At 42.6% G+C, this 19,332-nt stretch overlaps 3 protein-coding genes and 1 long non-coding RNA gene across 6 annotated transcripts; 3 read left to right on the top strand and 1 right to left on the bottom strand.

Annotated features, from left to right (window-relative positions):
* The first annotated feature begins 3,853 nt into the window (after positions 1 to 3,853).
* On the top strand, positions 3,854 to 5,117 carry LOC135427529 (uncharacterized). 2 transcript variants are annotated; one of them, XR_010436085.1, is made up of 5 exons: positions 3,854 to 4,023; positions 4,078 to 4,157; positions 4,296 to 4,420; positions 4,501 to 4,675; positions 4,907 to 5,117. It is a non-coding gene; the product is annotated as an uncharacterized LOC135427529 (long non-coding RNA). The 2 variants fall into 2 exon arrangements; XR_010436084.1 differs by lacking the exon at positions 4,907 to 5,117 and having other exon boundaries at positions 4,501 to 4,860.
* Positions 5,118 to 8,189: 3,072 nt separating this feature from the next.
* On the top strand, positions 8,190 to 9,150 carry LOC135427332 (cofilin/actin-depolymerizing factor homolog). 2 transcript variants are annotated; one of them, XM_064680796.1, is made up of 2 exons: positions 8,190 to 8,350; positions 8,408 to 9,150. In XM_064680796.1, the coding sequence occupies exon 2, from the start codon at positions 8,433 to 8,435 to the stop codon at positions 8,877 to 8,879; it is 447 nt and encodes a 148-aa protein (XP_064536866.1). In that variant the 5' UTR covers positions 8,190 to 8,350; positions 8,408 to 8,432; the 3' UTR covers positions 8,880 to 9,150. The 2 variants fall into 2 exon arrangements, with proteins under 2 accessions (XP_064536866.1, XP_064536867.1); XM_064680797.1 differs by having other exon boundaries at positions 8,223 to 8,350; positions 8,426 to 9,150.
* Positions 9,151 to 11,517: 2,367 nt separating this feature from the next.
* On the bottom strand, positions 11,518 to 13,169 carry LOC135427331 (uncharacterized). The gene has a single exon (XM_064680795.1). The coding sequence runs from the start codon at positions 13,100 to 13,102 to the stop codon at positions 11,789 to 11,791; it is 1,314 nt and encodes a 437-aa protein (XP_064536865.1). The 5' UTR covers positions 13,103 to 13,169; the 3' UTR covers positions 11,518 to 11,788.
* Positions 13,170 to 13,890: 721 nt separating this feature from the next.
* On the top strand, positions 13,891 to 18,830 carry LOC135427539 (uncharacterized). The gene is made up of 3 exons (XM_064681072.1): positions 13,891 to 17,577; positions 18,450 to 18,632; positions 18,692 to 18,830. The coding sequence occupies exon 1, from the start codon at positions 13,891 to 13,893 to the stop codon at positions 17,431 to 17,433; it is 3,543 nt and encodes a 1,180-aa protein (XP_064537142.1). The 3' UTR covers positions 17,434 to 17,577; positions 18,450 to 18,632; positions 18,692 to 18,830.
* Positions 18,831 to 19,332: the final 502 nt, after the last annotated feature.

Here is a 19,332-nt window from a genome sequence, read left to right as displayed (position 1 = left end):
ATGTGGCATGCGGCAAGCGGCATGCGGAATGAAGAGTAATCGACGTAGATGTAAATGTAGCTGCTGCTCATCACAACTAATTACAGTTTCAGTTTGAGCGCCGATTTGGTGCCATAAATTAAGCACGCACTGCAATTTCCTCAGATCCAAGGTATCCTGGGCATCCTTGGGCAACGTTCGGCATCCTGGCCAGTCCCTCTTGTAAGATCCAAAATGATGCGCAAATATGCAAACTGCGTGCGTGTTGTCGAAAGTTGGGAGCACGTTGCAGGAGATCGGGTGCCGGCTACCGGCTGTCGGCTGCTCTTTGTCCCAAAAGCCGCCGCGAAGGGCATTAGCATTCGCTTGACAGCAGGATGTACGTGCATGCTCCACTTGCCACTTGCCGCGTGCCATGCTCCGCATCGCATTGGAATCCATGACCAGGCCAGACAGCAGACAGAAAACAGAAGACAGAAGACAGTTATTGGCTTTACGGCTTACTTAATTAAAAAATAATACATCCACATTAGATTCCCTCTGATTTCAGTGTCTCTTTGTCTCTTTGGCGTTTGTATTTAAAACAGGGCTTTGAATGGACTCTTGAATATTTAAAAAAAAATAAAATAAAATGAAGATGGCGTAGCAACAAATTCTTATAATATTATCATATCATTATCATGCTACCTTCTTAAGTTTAAAGTAAGCTTAGAGAATTTTTTCTTTAAAAATGTATATAGTATAATTTAATTTAATAAAACTTAAATTAAAGTATTTCCTCAACATTATCTTTGCATAAAAAATATTTTAGAAATAATCTGAATCTATATTTTAGATGGTTCAATGTATCTTCCTATCGAGCATTTTCAGAAAAATGTGTTAAAACATTTTTTGTTATATTTGGTTTTTGCCTTGTCATAAGTAAACAAAAACTCCTGTGTCACTTTCTGAGGTGCTTCATTTGCATGCGAGAAATGTTGAAAGGCTGAATAATAATAACAAAATGTTAGAATTATCGACGTGCTAAAGCTTACATACCCTGCATATCATATCCTGTTCAAAACTGATCACACAGTTGAGAACTATGGCAAACACACTTGAAAAGTGACGGCAAACTTAAGAAACACCTAAATTAGGCCTTGTCAGAACAAATATCTAAGACATTGACGACTGCCAGAATATATTTTGAAATATTTACTTTACTAAATGTGGTTTGTAAATATCCTGCAAGGTGTCACCAAAATGTAAACAATTGAAGGGTATCCTCATAATATGGTGCCAAATAATATGGTGTGTAGGTGTGTGTATAAGCGCTATGAATACAAATGAGAGGCCCCGACCTGGCCTCCGTGTTGCGACTTTAATTGCACAAGAGCCGTAAAATTTTGATTAGCTGCTACAAAGGACGCAGGCGAACGAACAGCACAGAACTCCCCTTATACCCTGTATTCATGAAATTGTCTAAAAAGGGGAAGTCAAAACTTGTGCAGCTCTGAACAACAGGCTTTAAAAGTATTTTAAGCTAACGAGCCAATGTATTAGGAATATTTCTCTGTAACTTACAGGTTGTCAGCTAAAGCCCCTCTATTTGGCATATAAACATAGTTGAGTGCCCTTTTTATGCACTGAAAATTTCATAAAGATCGGACAACCGGACACCGAAGTTAATCAAGAAAGCATTCCCATAGTTTCAGGACTAAGGAAGAACAACCTCAGAGTACATGTGTGTGTGTTTTTGTCTTTTTGTATAGAGCTAAGCTAGAATGTTTGTGAAGGCGACTCGGCGCGGAGTATAGGGTATCTTCTAGTCATTTTAAAAATCATTTTTTTTTTTGTATGTATGCTAATGAAAGGGAAGTTGTTTGGCAATATACTTAAATATAAACCTTGGATAATGCAAATGTTAGCGCTGAGTGTTTTTAAGTATTTTATGAAGCATTAACTTGTGTTAACACACACATTTGCCGCTCTGTTGTTTTTGCATTCAGTTATTATGAACGGAGGCAAGTTCTTAAGGTCTTATGCCTAATGGCAATCGTATGACACACCAATTATGAACAAACATAAAAAATATACTAGCAGCCGTTAACCGGCATTGTCCGGGAACTTTATCACCCAGTTCCACGCAGTGTTGTTTTGCTTGGGCTATTCGCTTACTTCGCTAGAGTTAACTGCTGTAAAAATTTAGCTTCAGTTAGTTTCAATGTATATCAAAACAAAACAAAGGTCTTCTAATAAATATTACTAATCTATTTCCGTCACGAGGGCAATTATTAAACACATCTGGGCTCTTTGACATGGAAATCGGGTTTCCATGGAAATGTAGTATTTATATGAAGATTGGTTCGATTTTCCCAAATCACATATAAAATCTCTTGTTACTTATAATAAATAATTAAGTTGCGCTTATGTGAATTCACATAAACTCATTAGCACTGTTAGAGGGAAAAGTCACGTTGACTAACGTTGAATAACGTAACGTAGAGCAGCTACTACGTCATTAGCTAATGCGTTATTCAACAGCCAAAATAACAACGCCCACATGCACGTTGGACAATATTTGGCAAAACACAGAACAAGAGCTGCACGTTCTGGCTTATAGCTTAGCTTATTTGAACGGAAGGCAAATAAATTAGCCGACATGTAATAACTGCAGAAGTTTTGGCTTAGTGCAACGCAATCTGAAAGGCTCAATGTGGCCAGAAAAGGAATAAATATGAGTTGAATTGCAATTTATAGTTGGCAACCGAGAGACTTTGGGGTTTGGCAATTACCAGCAGGCAACTAGCTGATGACAACATGCATCGAAAAGCAATTACCAAAGTTGAGGGGGCCAAGTGGCCGAATAATGGGATTGAATTGGGGTTGGCAACTCACCCTGAATAGAATTGCAATTAAGAAAGGCCGAGGTAAATGCAAGAGCTTATCGGGACTAGCATGGAACTAACTCAAGCTGCTGATTGAGTTGTTGGACAGTTCTTTTGATGAATTGGCCAACAACAAATATTTGAGTTTTCCACAGCTTGACATTGCACTATGCACGCCCTCAATGGGCAACTGTGTGTATACTTATTTGAAAATAACTCATACGCACCGTTGCAGCTTTGACACTTGTGTGATGGCATTCCGGTGCCAAGGCCAAAGCAAAGGCCAAAGCAAAGGCTGAAGCCAAGGCCTATTCCATTCATGAGCTCATCGAGCAGAATTGATGCCCCGGAATGTGCACTGATCATCGCCGACATTGTTGTTGTTGGCATTGTTTCGATTACACTTACGTTTATGTGCCACGGAAACGGAAGCCGCTTTGACATGGCTCAGCACAAAAGAAAAATTGACAAAGGGGCCCGTCTCAGATGGCAGATGGCTTCATGCCGCATCGCAGGTGGCACGCGGCTGACAACATTGCGTTTGTGTCACGAACTGAAAATCGAAATTTATCACCCATTTGCCGTGTCTTCGCCTTGGGCGCTGTTCGAAACGCGTCCCGCTCCTTATCGCATTTCCTGTGGCATGCGCAGCCAATTACCTTGGATAAATCATGAGCAGCTCTCATAATTTATTCACTTTGATCTGTAGCATCGAATTTACTCGGGTAAATGCAATTAAACCGCATTAAAACGTCACATTTTAATGTCAAAAATTAATGCAAATTAAAAATTAAATCAAATTTTATTAAATTTATTAAGAATAAATCATTTTCTTCAGACTGTCGAAGCTTAAATACCATTGCAGATGTGTTTTTATACAAAAGTTCAACTAATTTGGAACTATCATTCGTTTGAGAGATATACATCCCTTTAGTAGGATCTTATGAAAATATATTACAAAAATAAAACATATTGCTTGAATCCAATCTGAATGTTAGCCAGATTTTATTTTCTCCGAAATGTTCTTAATAAGCTCATTAATAAATATCGAAAGGAAGAACCGATTCGAAACTTTAAAGTCAAGAATGTGGTGGGATGCCTCCGTTATATTTATTTACACGGCTTTTTACAGCCTTTTAGCCATTTGCAATGCACTCAGGCAACTGTTGCTGTTATTGTAAGTTATTTGCACACGGCAAGCCGAACAATGTTGGTATTAATTATGCCACAGGTGACAGTGGCGGGAGCAGAGTCAGAGCTGCGGAGAACAGCAACAAATAACCAAAGAAAAGTGTTGTAAAGTGGCAACAAGTAAGTAAATTTGCCACACGACTGCACCATTGCGTCCATTACACACACGTATGCTCGGGCATGCACGTGTGTGTGCAGCATGCATTCCAGCCCATTGCCATTTTCATGCCGATTCCGCCATTTTTCTTTTTGTTTCAGCCATTTCCCGAGAAGTTGCCCAGGTGTCATTTGCCATGCGCTCAACTTTTACGGTAAACTTTGCTCTTTTATTTTGCTGTCGCACAAACTTTTCATCGGCTAAGTCGTCGTTGAGACTTTTCAAGGTAGCAAAAGAAAAACTTTACCTAGACTCGATTTCTAATTTTTTTTTTTATTTCTTTTTTTTTGTGCGGCACATCATCAGCAGCAATAATATGTGTGAATGTTCGTGTGGCAGCCTGTGGGGATGACCATTTTAACTCGTGGCTGCCACGTGCGGCACTTGCAGATGTTGCAGGTACCCATCTATCAATTCAAGCTACATTTATTATGTGTCGAAATGGGAATAGGCTTGCGGCAATTCCCAGTCTGAATTGCAGGTACACTAATATGATATTCTTACAAAAGATGAAGGTCTGGACACTTTGCATGACAGGTCAGCTACATTGTCTTCGAGCGTTTTTTTTATATAGATTTATATGACGTTTTTCAAGGCATAGCTTAATCTAATTGATAATTTAACGCGGTTAACGACGTGTCATTAAGTGTGTCATCAAGGATTACTTCTTCAGTTGGAATTTTTATTAAATATTCACATTTATTTCTGGCAGCCATCCGACTTTCAATTACTTAAATCTAATTACAAAAACGAATTTTAAGCTGTGTTTGCCAACTAAAGAGGTTCGAGTTCCCCATGCTAAACAGTTGAACTGAAGGTGGAGCCCCGCAGCCATACCACGCCCATAGGCGACGCCTACCGCCAGCATGTGCGGAAATGTATCATTTGTATTGTTGTACTTGACTTTGTATTTGCAGTTGCTTAAAACAAATGGCCCAAAATCAATTAAACTCAAGTGAACTTTTGCCTTGAAGGTGGCTGGTCCTGTGCCTCGGCCGCGGCCTCTGCCTCTGCCTCTGCGTCCGCCTGGGGCTGCGGCTGTTTCGGCTGATACTTGGGTTCATTAGCAAAAGACTCATGAATAATGCCAGCATAATTAATTAAAAACCCAGCAACACCAAACAACACGCCAGTCAACGCATTGCTTTTTTCCTCCCAATGGGTCTGTGCTCGTCCCAATGGATGCTTCGATTATGTTATTTGTTAATCATTCGCATTTAAGTTTCGAGTAAAACATTATGAAACCAGTCCCCCCGTTCGCCCTTCCTCCCGTATCCTGATCGCTGGTCATTTTTGACTGTCTTCAGTCCGAGCTGGGCGATGGACGGACGTAAACCGATTTTAATCGCGCAGTTTTAATGCGAGAAACTGGGCACACAGCGGGCGGCGGGAAAAATCCAGCCTCATTACCTACTTTGAATACCCTCACCCTCACGAGCTCACCCATCCGGGCGCACGTTCTGTCAGCCTACACGACATTCGACAACAAATGTCTTTCATTTACGCGTAATAAAAACGAAATCTCCGCTGAACATTGGCCGCAGGGCGGCTTAGCAGCTCGCGGTCTTTAATACCCATAACTTGTTGTTGTCCTCCCCATTGCCATTTCGCGCAATACCCTGTAATGTAGCTAAAACCCAACTTAATGGACTGGCATTACTTTTGTCGCTCAGCAACTAAAAGAAATGCAATGCTCAACAAAGTTTTCAGGCAATCGAACTAGTTGAATTATATTTTCTAAGAATTCTCGAATCAAATAACAATTGAGTTCCATTCAATTTGATTTGAGTATATTTAAGAAGCGACTCGATGCTTGTAGAGGGTATATTGTGGCTGTGGCATACCCCACGAGCACACGGCCTTTCAACTCAGTATTGTTTCTTCTTGTTATTCATCTTGTTTACCCTGTAGCCATAAAATGGTTTAAAAAAGGCTGTCATCAAAACAAGCTAATGTATGTATGTGACAGCCCAGATAAAGACGGCTCTGATACTAGACGACCTCTCGTCTATATACGAGCGTGTCTCATTGGTCTGAAGAAAACATTAGTTATTTATTTAGACTAAGGCATATTAAGACTAAAAAGATCAAAAAGTTATTAAGTAGTGAAGAGATATTCTGGTATGTTTTATAAGGATGACAGCTATAATTAAAGGAATCTGAGTGGATCTTAGGAAAATAAGATATTCAAAGCAAAATAACCATTTTACTCACCAACTTGTTTGAATATACTTCAGCATCAAATGAAAATGCACTAAAACCTTCTAAATATCGAAGACATAAGATATTTGCAATTGAAAAAAATGTTGTTTACAGAGTATCTGCGTGTCGAGCACTCCCGACTATGGCATTCTCATTTGGTTTTTCGTATTTGTTATTTTTTGTGGCACTTGCTGTGCGCTCGCCCCGGCTGGCTGCCTCAAGTGTATTTTACTTTATTTTGTATTTAATTTACGGCCCACATGGCTGTGCCTTTCTTCTACAGCCGCCCTCCGAGATTCTCAAATTTCGCATTGGCGCTGGCAAATTGGTGTGGCTGTTAATGGCATACAATACGTGTATGAGCCACGCACGTTGATTACAAAGAAGCACGCTTAAATATGCATGGGGCAAAAATATATTGAATTTAAGTGACAAAAAGCTCTGATCCGCCCCTCCCCGCCAACGCCTAAGCTTTAACACGCACACAGCATGAGCTCCCTCATTGACAGTGTTTTAAAGCAAAACAAATTTAAACATACCTTTTTAAACCATGGAATAGTTAAAATAAAGGTATTAACGATTTGTCCAAATGTAACAGGCGGAAAGAAGCACAACCCCACTAAGTGTATATATTTTTGAACAGGATGACGAGCGAGTCCCTATGTTTATATGTTCGCGTGAACGTTGAGAAACTCCAAAGGCTAGAGATTTTAAATTTGACTTACACAAACTATATATTCCCAGTTGCCAGCGCAAATTAATAACTATTTCGATATATCCACATATTTTCAAAATATCGATAAAAATCGATTTTGACACTTGATATTTAAGCATAACCCTATCTATTAGAGCTAGGTACAGTATAGTATATAGTATACACAGATAAGGAACAATTTTTGAATAGCTCCCACGATTCCTCCAAATTTAAAGCGAATGAAATCTACACAATTTAAATAGAGTATCTCCTGATCGGGCACTCCCGACTAGACCACTTTTGTGTTTCAGTGTATGTGTGCGACAAAACAATTGTGAACATAAACATCATTTGCAGCTGCAGCTGCCATTGCAGTACTTCCTTCCGCGCCAGCGCCCGCGACCGCCAGCAGCCTGGCTAACTGGGGCATATCACTGTCGACAACTGATTTGAGCATCCTCTGGGATGCATTGCAGTTGACATCCCTATTAGGACACTGGGCATATTGTGCCAGCAACTTATTAACGAATGTGCGTATACGTATTTACTCGAACAAATGCAATTTCTTCCACATGGGATTGCTTAAGTCGTGAGTGCTCGACTAAGCCTTCTACATACTGCTCCTAATGGATACTCAAATATCATCCGCTGACGCATAGAAAATTTGATGTTCTTATCCCTTTACGTACACAGGTTGATATGGTTATACAGTGAAAGCTCGTCCAACGGACACTTTCATTAGGCAGACACACATCTTGGACGAGCATTATAAATCGGACAACATCAATTCCAGCTCCATAAAGTGGCGATCCTCCAAAGAGAGTTTTCACTGTACTATATCCATATATATGTTTCGATACTGTATTCTGTCGGGCACAAACGTTTCGAGAAGATCATTTTTATCCCTTCTTTGGCCATCTTTGGTATCCCTTTTAATATTATTCAATTGAAGCTGTTCAAGTTGTTAAATTATTAAATAAATATTTTTATAATATCTTAAACATCTCGGCTCATACACAGAATCAAAAATGATTTGATGACATTTATGAACAATTTCTTGGAGAAAAGATTGGGCAATTGTTTTGACCAAAGTAGGCTTCTAAATTGGAGTCCCCACAGCTGGCTCTCAGTTGATCGTCAATGTCATTTCCGGGAGCAATGGAATCGAAGCGTACAGTTAGTCGAAATTTCAAGGAATTTTGAGTAAACACACAAATTTAAAATAAAGCACAAACACATTTCTTCAGTAATTTAAAAACGGTGAGTTTTCTTCCGGTTAAACGCCCTACCTGTTAAATCCATGCAACTGGCTCGCAGAGGCAGTAACCCGTGCAGCAACAGAATGGCTTCAGGCATTGAAGTTTCAACGGAGTGCAAGGGCATCTTTGAGGAGATACGCAAACTAAAGCAGCATCGCTATGTTATATTCGCCATCAAGCAGGAGCGCGAAATTAATGTGGAGGTGGTTGGCCGCCGCAATGCCAGCTATGATGACTTTCTTGACGATTTGCGTAAGGGCGGGCCCGAGGAGTGCCGCTACGCGGTCTACGATTATGCATACCATCATCAGTGCCAGGGCGCCTCCTCCACTTGCTTGAAGGAGAAGCTATTCTTGATGCTGTGGTGCCCGATGCAGGCGAAAATCAAGGACAAGATGCTCTACTCCAGCTCCTTTGCTGCACTCAAAAAGGAGTTCAATGGCGTACAAAAGTATATACAGGCCACCGAATTGGACGAGGCTTGTCGCGAATGTGTCGAGGAGCAGTTGCGCGTCCTTGACCGCAATTGAGCGAACTACTTAACCAATAACTCTAACAACAACAGCAACAGCAACATCAGCAACAACAACAACAACAACAGCAATGCACACTTGAAAATAGCAATAGCAACCGTAACCATACCCTTAAAACAAGAAACGAAAAACAAAATCAAGAACGCACCGATTCACTGGCACCCAAATTGGCATTCAAATTGTTGAGTTGCATATTAAGTAATTATCTTTAAACTTCTCGGTTGTCAAAGCATTATTCCCGTTACACATAAAGTTTTGCAAGCATCAAGCAGCCATCTTTGCATTCCGAGTCCTAATCTTCAGACGGCGGCAACATTTGCGCCACATTTGCAACCGGTTCCACTTGGTGGCAAATTTGATTTGATTTTGCCGCTTCTAATGAGCCCATTTAACATTTGGCTGAGCGGCCACTGACTCGGCGCCTTAACTCTGCCAAATCATTTCCACGAATATCATTTTCCAGCGCCAACTGTTATTTATTGCGCCCAGCTCCTCCATTGGCCCCGCCACCCCCTTACACAACACATACAACACACAACACACACACAGCGCCGACGGCTTGACTAAAAATAATTTTTGTTGCCGACGGCGGCGGCGATGGCGGCGTCAGAGTCGCTGGGGAGCAGGCAAAACTTTTGCCATTGAGACTTTTTATCTCATTCATAAATCATGACCAAGTTGCGAGCGGCGCCTCCAGCCCGCAGCCCGCAGCCCGCAGCCCGCAACCCGCAGCCCGCAACCAGGCAGAGCGCGCACAGTCTTTCATTTCATTTGGCGGAGCACTGGAATTAATCAAATCGAGAATGAGCACGTCGCCAGCTCAAATTAAGAGTAAGATACAAATTTTTGACATTCCCCTGTTTGATGAGTGCAATAAGTGGAATAGTGGAGCAGTCGAATGGCAAAGGAAACTGAATCAGATGCCAGCTGAAGGGGCGTGCATCAAATGCAAATAGACAAACGATATAATGGCATTTGGTCTGCTCCTCGTCGCTGCGTTTAAGAACAATGGCAGCTCGTTTGGCCATTGATTCGTTCCCACAAGGCGAACGGCTTCCCCTGTTGACCTTACGCACGCGACGCTCTCTCTCCCTTTCTCTCTGAGCTCAAGAACATTCATCATACGCCGCGTTGGCGGCTTAAAGACAACCAGGCAAATGTCGACATAACAAAAGCTAATGCTATTGAGACTTGGTCACTGTCAACAAGGAAGTCGATAACGATAGGAATACAAAAAGAGCTTACACCATGAACAAACAACAGGGCATGCCTATCTTTGGCACGTCGAAGATTCAATACCCTCTGAGCCATGTTATATAATAGATTGATTTGATAAACTTATGAACATCAAGTTCCTGGCCAAGATATTTGAAAAACTTTACCATAATGTTAGACCGAAAGTTCTTCTAGTAACTTTATGCTATGGACATACGATTTATGTATACCTACGTGTAAAGTTTCATGACGATAGTCTGAGAACTAAGGAACAGACGAATCGACGAACAGACAGACTCTTGCTTTATGTGGTCGGAAACATCTGGTTCTATGTGTAACATAATTTACTGATGATTTAATAATAACCTATGCAAGGGTGTGAAAGGAACAAAATATACAATATATAAAAAAAATCTCCGGTAAAATGCTGCGTATTAGGTTGGCATTCTTTAGTCAACACAATATGCACAAATAAATATACACACATACACACACAAGGCTTGGGTATGAAAATCAAAGCAAACCAAAAAGGGCACAGAGCAAACAAAACACGAGCCAAAAATCCACGCAAATCTAGTGGAAAATTAAAATTTTGCCAATTTATGCGAGTAACAGAGACAGCAAATGGCAGCCGGAGCGTGACAAAGCATGAGAGAGAGAGAGAGAGAGAAAGGGAGATAGGTGAGATGGAAAGAAAGGTGGCAGCAGAAGGCCAGCAACTGAAGGGGCGGAAGACCAAATTACGACTGTACAGTAAAACAAATGAATTTTCTTTCGCTTATCTTTAAAGAGTCGAGTTTCAGCCATTAACTGGCTTTAAAATCTATATGCACAATTCTTTGATTGGATTTTACCATTTTGTGTACAAACGAAAGAGATGGAGCAAGGCTGAGTTCTAGCCAGGTTGGAAAATAATACATTTTCTTATTCGTATTGTATCATTATGATTGATATTTTTAAGTCTGCTTTGGCATTTTATTTAATTAAAAGAAAACCCACAAGAGTTTATAGAATTTACAAAGTATCCCCCTGCCACGTCAATCAAGTGAGAATATTTAATTTCGGCCTGTTGCTCAATGGAAACAGGTGTGGCTAGGTTTGGAATACCTTGTTAGGCCACATTAAGTTTCGTCAAGCTCAATTTGATTGATCCGTGTTTGCCTTTATACCAAATGATGGTTAAAAATACAGATTGAATACCAATAATTATCGATTTTCGGCAATTCTTTATAACCAAGTCCGGAAACCAGCCGAATCGAACCTGGAATTCTACATTTAAAGCTATATATATATATATATGATAGCCTATATTTTACAGCTCAATATTATCTTTTATCTTGGATGAATATGGGTACCTAATTGAAGCATAATTTACCTGGCATACTTCGCGTAACAAAAGAGATATAAAAGTGCATGCATGTATCGATGCGATTCGTAGTTTCTCTCTTTATTTGATCAAGTATCTGAACTACTTAACAATTTTATATGCCCAAACGGACACAATTTTGAAAAAAAAAAAAAAAAATCTCGAACAGTTGCTGGAAAACGAAGCACACGCGGATGTGTAAATGCCAGCAAATACGACTGGAACTAATGGTACTGGTAATCATAGTCAAATAGTTAAAATAGTTACTATGCATGGTGAAGATGGTGTGCACGGTTGGTGTTGATGATGTGGGCTATGTGTATGCTTAGGTCTTTGTATCGTGAGCGCTCTCCATGTTCGAAGTGGTGCGCATGCCAAGCAACAGAGGCGGCACGGGTTGCGGTATGAGGTCACGGTTGGTGGCCATTCCGGCTGGACGATGAGAACGCTGCTGCTGACGCACGCTCCAGTGTAAGCGATAAAATTCTTCCTCATCTGACATTTGATCCTCGGAGTCTGACGGCTTGGGCTGACCCGGGTGCTTGGACACTTTTGTTGTGGACACCGAATCGCCTGGCTGTGCGCGCAGCGTGGCCGAGGTCGGTGGTATGGTCAACACTGACTCCGGCTTTTGGAGGAAGCTCTTTGGGGTGAACTTCTCCGGTTCCATGTTGCGCGCCATGCCCATCGGCAACTGCTGTCGCATACGCTTCTTGACAACACTCGGAATGTTGACGAGAGATCCGCGAAAGTCAGCAAAACTTTCCAAGCTGCCCGCCGACTCCCGGCCCTGCTCGGCAAGGCCCAGCCGATGCATACGCTGCTTCAGCATGCTATCAATATCCTGATTTTGAGCCTGAGTATTCTGTTTGGGGTTTCCGGTTGCACCGTGCACGTGATCGCCAACTGATTGCTTGTTTTGCACCTTCTGTAACAGACGGCGTGCATTCAAGAGTGAGTCGGGAACTTTTGGAATGATCCTATTCTGCGTCTGCAGCGATTGCTGCATACGCTTCTTCACAACACTGGCAATGCTGAATTCCGCAAAGTCATCCAGATTGCCCGGCGACATGTCCTTAGCTCCTTCAGAGCGATCGCTCTGGCTCAGGCGTTGCAGCACTTGAGGCAACTGCTCCGTCTGCTGCTGCTGCCGTTGCATGCGCTGCTTGAATATGCTGGCAATGCTCAGATCGGACTTGCTGGCATCCAAGTCGGTTCCATCGTCTGCCTGCTCAGCGTCTGATTGATGCTGCTGCTGCGAGCTGCTCGCCTCGTCCAGGAAGGCAAACTTATCGATGTAGTAGAGCTTTTCGGGCTGCTTGCCGCTGGCGGGGCTCATCTTATACTCAAGCATTTGCAGTTTGTACACGTTAAGCCGGTAGCGCATGCTGCTGATGCGACTGCGCACAAAGGAGGGTGTCAGATGGGCGCCCAGTTGGCCGCTAATATCTTGCCAGGCCTGACGCTTCAGCTCTGCATCTTCGTACTCGCTCAGCGACGTCTTCCACAGGCATGGATGCTGGCCATATAATTCGATGAGTCGTATATGGAACTCTTCGTCTTTCGTCGACGGCAGCGTTTCTGCGGCACTGCTCTTGGCCGAGTCCCGGCGCTGTCGCTCTAGACGACGTGCTTCCATTTAGCCACAGCCTTTGATACCCAAAGTCTACTGGAATATAAATAACTTAGTCCTATTTTCTTCGGAATATGTTACAACAGCTAATGCTCAGACAACTAAGAAAGCTGTCTATATAAAAAGACTTGTTGGAAATACGAAAACAATATATAACAGGACCTAGCATATGGTTATTTTTTTGGTATTTTATCATTTATTTTTTATTTTCTATATTAACATTAACCCAATGTCAATTGATATACACAAATTCCACCGGAAACAATTTATAATTGTGAACTTGAACCGAACTAACCCAATGTAAAATTTGTAGTAAACTGTATGTGATTTAAAAAAGACAATAAAGTCTAGTCCGAAAAGAAAAGATTCAAAACGGCTCTCTAGTGACAACTTTTCAGAGAAGTTTTCTTTTTTTTCTATTATACAAAATGTCCGCCTATTAAATACCGTTTCCTGATTCAAATTCAAAGAGGCGAACGCGATGAAGTCAAGTCTTCCCTGACTTAAACGTCGCTTAGGATGTGTATAGGAAGGCAAATGGAATTTTTATTTTAGTTTTAACTTGTTACTGACTCGAGTCGGACGAATTTTAATTTTCCTAAATTTTTGGATCCAAAAAGTTAAAAGTAAAACACATAAGAAACTTTTATTTCTGGTACATTTTCTATTTCGGCTGGAATAAAAACTTGGTTTTTAATATGAGTGACGAGAGCGACCGTGTAAAATCTTTACAGGGCGCTAGCCGACAAGGAAAACAAAAGAGAGCGCGTAAAGACGTCGAAGATATTTTGGGAATGATCTACAGGGAAGCAACAAGCCCTGGCTGCAGTTCCAGAATATTGTCGTCTGATACCGGGATACTCGACAGAATTGACACAGTAACTTTTCCCGGTCGCTATGTTACCAGAGTACTCAGGGTTCGTCCCTTCGAGGTGACAAAACGTTTTGTAAGGCCCCAGCTAACTTGTGATCATAACTCAGAGCCCAATGCAGATAGTGTTGTGAACAAACTGTTTGGCATTCAACAGTTACAGAATTTGTTGCTTGTGATAACGCCCACTTCAACGACAACGGAGAAGCACATCGTCCATGGTTATGCAATCGATGGCGAAAGACATCTGGGTGTAACCAGCCTGACCACCGACGAAAAGGATCTAATTGTGTATACCCAGAGGACCGACAACTATTCCATAATATACAGCTCGGACTATCTTGAGCTGGAGCATGCATTTAAAAGAACAGAAGTTAAGAGCCGAATCTTTGAAGTATTTCAGCAAAAACCTTCCAGATCTGTCCGTTTATCTTATGCGGGAAACAATATAACCCTTAGATACCGGCACTGTAAGCCCCAAAAAAAAGAAAAGGTCCCTAAGGACATCAAGAAAAATACGCGTACCGATTCGCCGGCAGCGACTGAGGCTTATCCTAAAAAGCGTCCTACGCCTGTCCGACATGATTGCCTCTCACGTCCGCAGCCGAATATCGCCCACAAGAACAATTCGATGAAGCAGAAGACTCTAGTGGGAACATCATTCTCACGTTTGCCAGTCGGAAATAGCAATCGCTTATCGAAAACTTCAATAAGAGCTCGTCCCCAATTGCAGGCCACCAAAGAGAATACATCATCCAACCGAAGGAACCCATTGGAGAAGCGCTTACGTGCTCCCTTTAGCCCCGACAGTAGCAATGAAATACCACGAGCTTCAGTGAATACGCGTATTCAGCCCCAAGTGGCCGCCAAAGATCGCAATCACAGAACTAAATTCCGGCTGAAAACTCATGACCATTCGCATGAAACCGACAAGAACAGTCCCAGCCCGAAAGCTCGCAGCAAACCGCACGTTTCCATTGATCCTAAGCCAAAGATGAAGAAAAACAGTTCCGAACATAGGTCGCTGGAAAAAAATCATACCCATCCGACAGATCGAAGTCGTTCCAATTCAGCAGTTGCCAACGACAGCACTAGTTCAGTACAAGGAGAGCTAATTAGGAATCGCACCCACTCGGTAATGAGAAGCCGTTCCGATTCGCCGGTACCAAACGGGAGCACAAGTTTGGTACAAAGATCACAGATTAGGAATCGGTCGCATTCGGCAATTTTAAGTCGTTCCGATTCGCCGGTAGCAATCGTCTCTAGCAGCGTGGATGGACGTCTTGCGGCAAAGCAGAAGAGCTCGCGCCGTGGCGACGGTGATTTCAAGACCCGCTCCAATCTAGCGGTCACAGCCGAGAGCGGCAATACAGAGTCACGGTATCTCATTATAAATCGTCCCATTTTGGCTTTGAGAAGTCGTACCAATTCGCCGGTAAGCAAGCCCACGGACGACGTCACGCGGAAATTTTCGTTGGAATCGCGTTTCCGTTCGCCGGTTAACGACAGCTGCAGCTCCGAGCACAAGCCTCTACTTAACAATCGAACCTACTCGGCGCTGGCGAGGAATCGTTCCAGTTCGCCGGCGTCCAACGAAAGCGGCAATGTCAAGGAGAGAAATGCCTTGGGCAAACGTACCAATTCGTTCCTTTCCAACGAAAGCAGCGAGCTGAATATCAGAACTTTAATGAAGCCTCGCTCCAATGTGCCACTTACAACCGACAGCAGCAATTCCATATTGAGGTCCCCGTTAAGGAATCGCAACGACGGCAACGATGCTGCGAAAATTCGTTCCAATTCGCCTATCACGAAGGAGAGCCAATGTTCCTTGAATAGGACTCCAGTGGCAACTCGGATCAACTCGAAAGCTTCCATCGTCAGTAGCGAATTGGAGTATCAGACTCCGCGGGGCACACGCTCACCATCGCCGGTCACGAGCAACAGTTTCGTATCTATGATTAGGGCTCCATTGGCAGCCAGGAATTCCATCGCAAAGGGACCAATGGAACCGCATGCTGAATCGCAAGTTTCCATCGACAGCAACGTTATTAAACCTATGTTCCCAAATGCCTATACGCATGCTGGGGACTCGGTTTTCTCAAACTGTGATCTAAGGGCTGATGGAATGGCTCAAGAGCTTTCAGAAAAGGAAAGCTCCGCCTCGGTCGAGACCAGCTACATTTCATGTTTTTACTCTAATCCATACCCTAAAGCAGGTCTTAATGCCGTCCTACCGCCGGAACAGGATGTGTTTAGCAGCGTGCTGTCCATTAAGGACTGGGACTTGCCACACGGGTTCAATCTGCAGGATGACAAGGAAAGGAACACCAATACGACTGATCTTGGCTATGTGCAGCAGCGCTTCAAACAAGGACAATCAATTGCCAACGGTAAGGACATGAAACCTCCGGAGCTGACGTCACAACCGCCACAGCCCAACGACAACAACCGTGAGCCTAAGGCTTCAACCAAACGAAAAATATTTATTCCCCAGCTGGATAGGGAGATGCTTTATCAGCGCGAGCGGCTGTGGAATTGTTGTGTAGGCCTGAACTCGAAGCGTCGCGTCAATTTTAAGGTAGAGCCCAGCAAAGACGCTGCCCAGTTGGCGAAGAAAATGCCACGCGAGGAGCCACCCAAGGTGAAATCCGATGGGGTTAAAGTCTTGTGGAAGCCGCACGCGCTGTGCGAGTCCGAGGGTGCCATCTATATCCCATCCGAGCTGTCAAAGCTGAAATTTGATTGCTCGCAATCGATCATAAGAGCTAGATCATCATATTTTGAACGGCTGATGGAACCGGTAAAGGTGCCCCCCAATTTCTCGAAGCGTGCCTACGATCAGCTGCAGAAAAAGTTAGGCCGCATGACCGCCAAGCAGGCATTTGACAATCTGGCCAGGCTCGTTGAAAATATAAACGCGCGGGCCATACCGCAGAACAGGCAACTGTTGACCTTCTTCAGGATTGCCGAGCTGCTGGAAATCAAGATGTACGTGAGGACCGAGAGCTACTGGGCCGGCAAATCTCCGACAATCGATCCACGCTGTCGATGCGAATGCTACATGTTCGATGATCGCAACGAGTTCGTTCTATCCGTGGGGCTGCTTTCAAAACAGTTGAACATATTCGCTGACCTATTTCCTGGCATCAAGCCGAACATACGCTACATAGACAATGCCTTTGAGCTGACACAAATGCCAACCATGCTCACGAAATGCATTCGATCCGTTATGGTAACACTGCGTGCACAAACGCTCTTCAATATGATGGCAGAGGTGGCCTACGAAGTCCTCTCTCCGAAGGCAACGCTGCTCGCCCTGTCGCAGGAGAGGCCAAAGAAGCCAAAACCAATCGCTAAGTCCAAGGAGGAGGATACTGAGCTGCAACGTATCCTGGAAATCGAAGAAGCCAGGCGCCAGCTACACAGACAACAGCAGCAACAGCAACATCCAGCAAAGGGCGATTAAATTTATATAATATACAACACATATAAACTGCATCAAATTATGCAAAAATATTTTGGCTAAGAACTTACAAATTTTATGTATAGGTATTCTTTTAAAAAATTTTACTCTTCTAGAGGATGACGAAACCCAGTCTACATTAATATGGTATGTACCTTAAATTAAAAGATGTTGAAATGTTTATACCCCATGCTTACAGTAATTATATGGTATACAGGCTTTCGCTCAATACCAAATCAAGACTAGAAATTAAAAACCTAGCCAGAGGAGCGCGGACCATAAGTCGAGATTGGGGGTAGTGGACAGTACACAGTAGCACGCCCCTTGCTCACTCCTTGTCCATTACTTACACGGTTCAGGGCACTCGCATTATTTGCTCTGGCAGCAAAAAAGCCTGCTAGTCGCATAGCTCGTTCATAGTCCGTCCCGAAAACGACAAAGAATATTTTCATGCTATGTAGGAAGGAGCTGCAGTAGCTGAACGAAAGAACTCTGTGGAAAACTTTGTGTAACTAGGAACTTATGTGGGTGGGTAATGTAGGTAAGGGTAGGTGGGTGGAAAATAGGTGAGTTATTCAAACGAAATCGTAAACATCGTCTGCAAAAGAAAGGCGTGGGCAAAGAGCAAGCCGTTAACTGTTGGCAAGTTCTTGCTGTCCGTAGCCTCTGGCGGACTTAAATTGAAATTGGAAGTGCAAGCTGAAGCGCACTTCGGTTGCAAAGAGTTTAGAGTCCTTGAGTCTATTCGACACCAAACAGCAGCCCAGGCAGCAGCCAGCCCGAGTTTCTTTGGGCTAAACGAGACGTAAGCCATTTAATTCTTATGCTCTGAATATAAACACAATGTACGAGGAACTACTGCAATACATTTAGTAGGAAACTTATAAAACCTTACCTCAGTTTCTGAAATTCTTAATTAAGACAAATGAAAAATCTGTTCAGCTATTGCATATGCCCTAAGGGCAACGAATATTCTGTATTTGATGTTTCTTTTAAAGTCTTTTTAATTTCCTTTATAGTTGGCAGCTTTATAATAAACCTTTAATTTCCATTGGCATTCAATTAAAATTACTCACATTAAAGAAAGCCGCACCACATTCCAGTTATGGTGAACGGAGAAGGGAAATGCCGAAGCGGTGGAGGTGGAGGTGGAGGCGATCAGCATTTTGCAGCATTTGCATTTGTCTGTCTAATGAACGCAAGTAATTAGCTGTAATTGCGAGTTAAAATATTTCGAAAATTCATATTTCAAATGTTTCAGGGTTTGGGCCAAGCTGAATGCCGTTTAGGCCCATTTGCTGTTCTCTTGCGCACATCTGGACGCCGTCTTTTTCAAATGCGGAGCTGGAGATAACCAACTAGCCAGCCAAATCCCTGCCAACATTCGTGCAACAACAAGGCGGCTGCCATCGCTATAAAGTGGATCCCTTTTCTGATGCACCCGTAGCGAATGAGTATATAATCAGACTACCTTAATGTTCCATGCTGGGATTAGTCAATTTTAACTTTAATTTTAATTAATTTTTTAATTTCTATCTTTTTATTAAAATTTTGTTTCGGTGAAAGCATCTAATCACATTTTTGTATAAGCTATAACCACTTGAGAATTATAAGCTACGAGAGGAGCGCGAAATATATATCTTGTGGGCTCCAAAGTTGCTCAGTCATAAACCAATTTAAATAACTATCGAAAAAGAATCAAAAGCAATCGAATTTCATAGTCGAGTAATTAATTAAAGCTCAATTTGCTCTAATTGACAATCATCAACTTAAAGTTGTCCATATTACACAATATCCTCAATCGTAAATTTGTGGTACGGGGAATGGAAACGCAATGAAGCACAAATATTTCAATGTAGCTAAATACAAATCGATAACCATTTTTTTTAACGAAATCGGAAC

The sequence above is a fragment of the Drosophila montana genome, unplaced genomic scaffold (assembly GCF_035044405.1).
Source record: "Drosophila montana isolate Dmon_TW-CO22-7 unplaced genomic scaffold, ASM3504440v1 contig_2178_1, whole genome shotgun sequence".
In the NCBI taxonomy this organism is placed as follows: domain Eukaryota; kingdom Metazoa; phylum Arthropoda; class Insecta; order Diptera; family Drosophilidae; genus Drosophila; species Drosophila montana.
Note: the sequence above shows the minus strand (reverse complement) of the source record. Positions and strands in the feature narration are given on the sequence as shown.

Coding starts and splice junctions, on each gene's coding strand:
- LOC135427332 (XM_064680796.1), top strand. CDS start 8,433: ATGGCTTCAGGCATTGAAGTTTCAACGGAGTGCAAGGGCATCTTTGAG.
- LOC135427331 (XM_064680795.1), bottom strand. CDS start 13,102: ATGGAAGCACGTCGTCTAGAGCGACAGCGCCGGGACTCGGCCAAGAGC.
- LOC135427539 (XM_064681072.1), top strand. CDS start 13,891: ATGATCTACAGGGAAGCAACAAGCCCTGGCTGCAGTTCCAGAATATTG.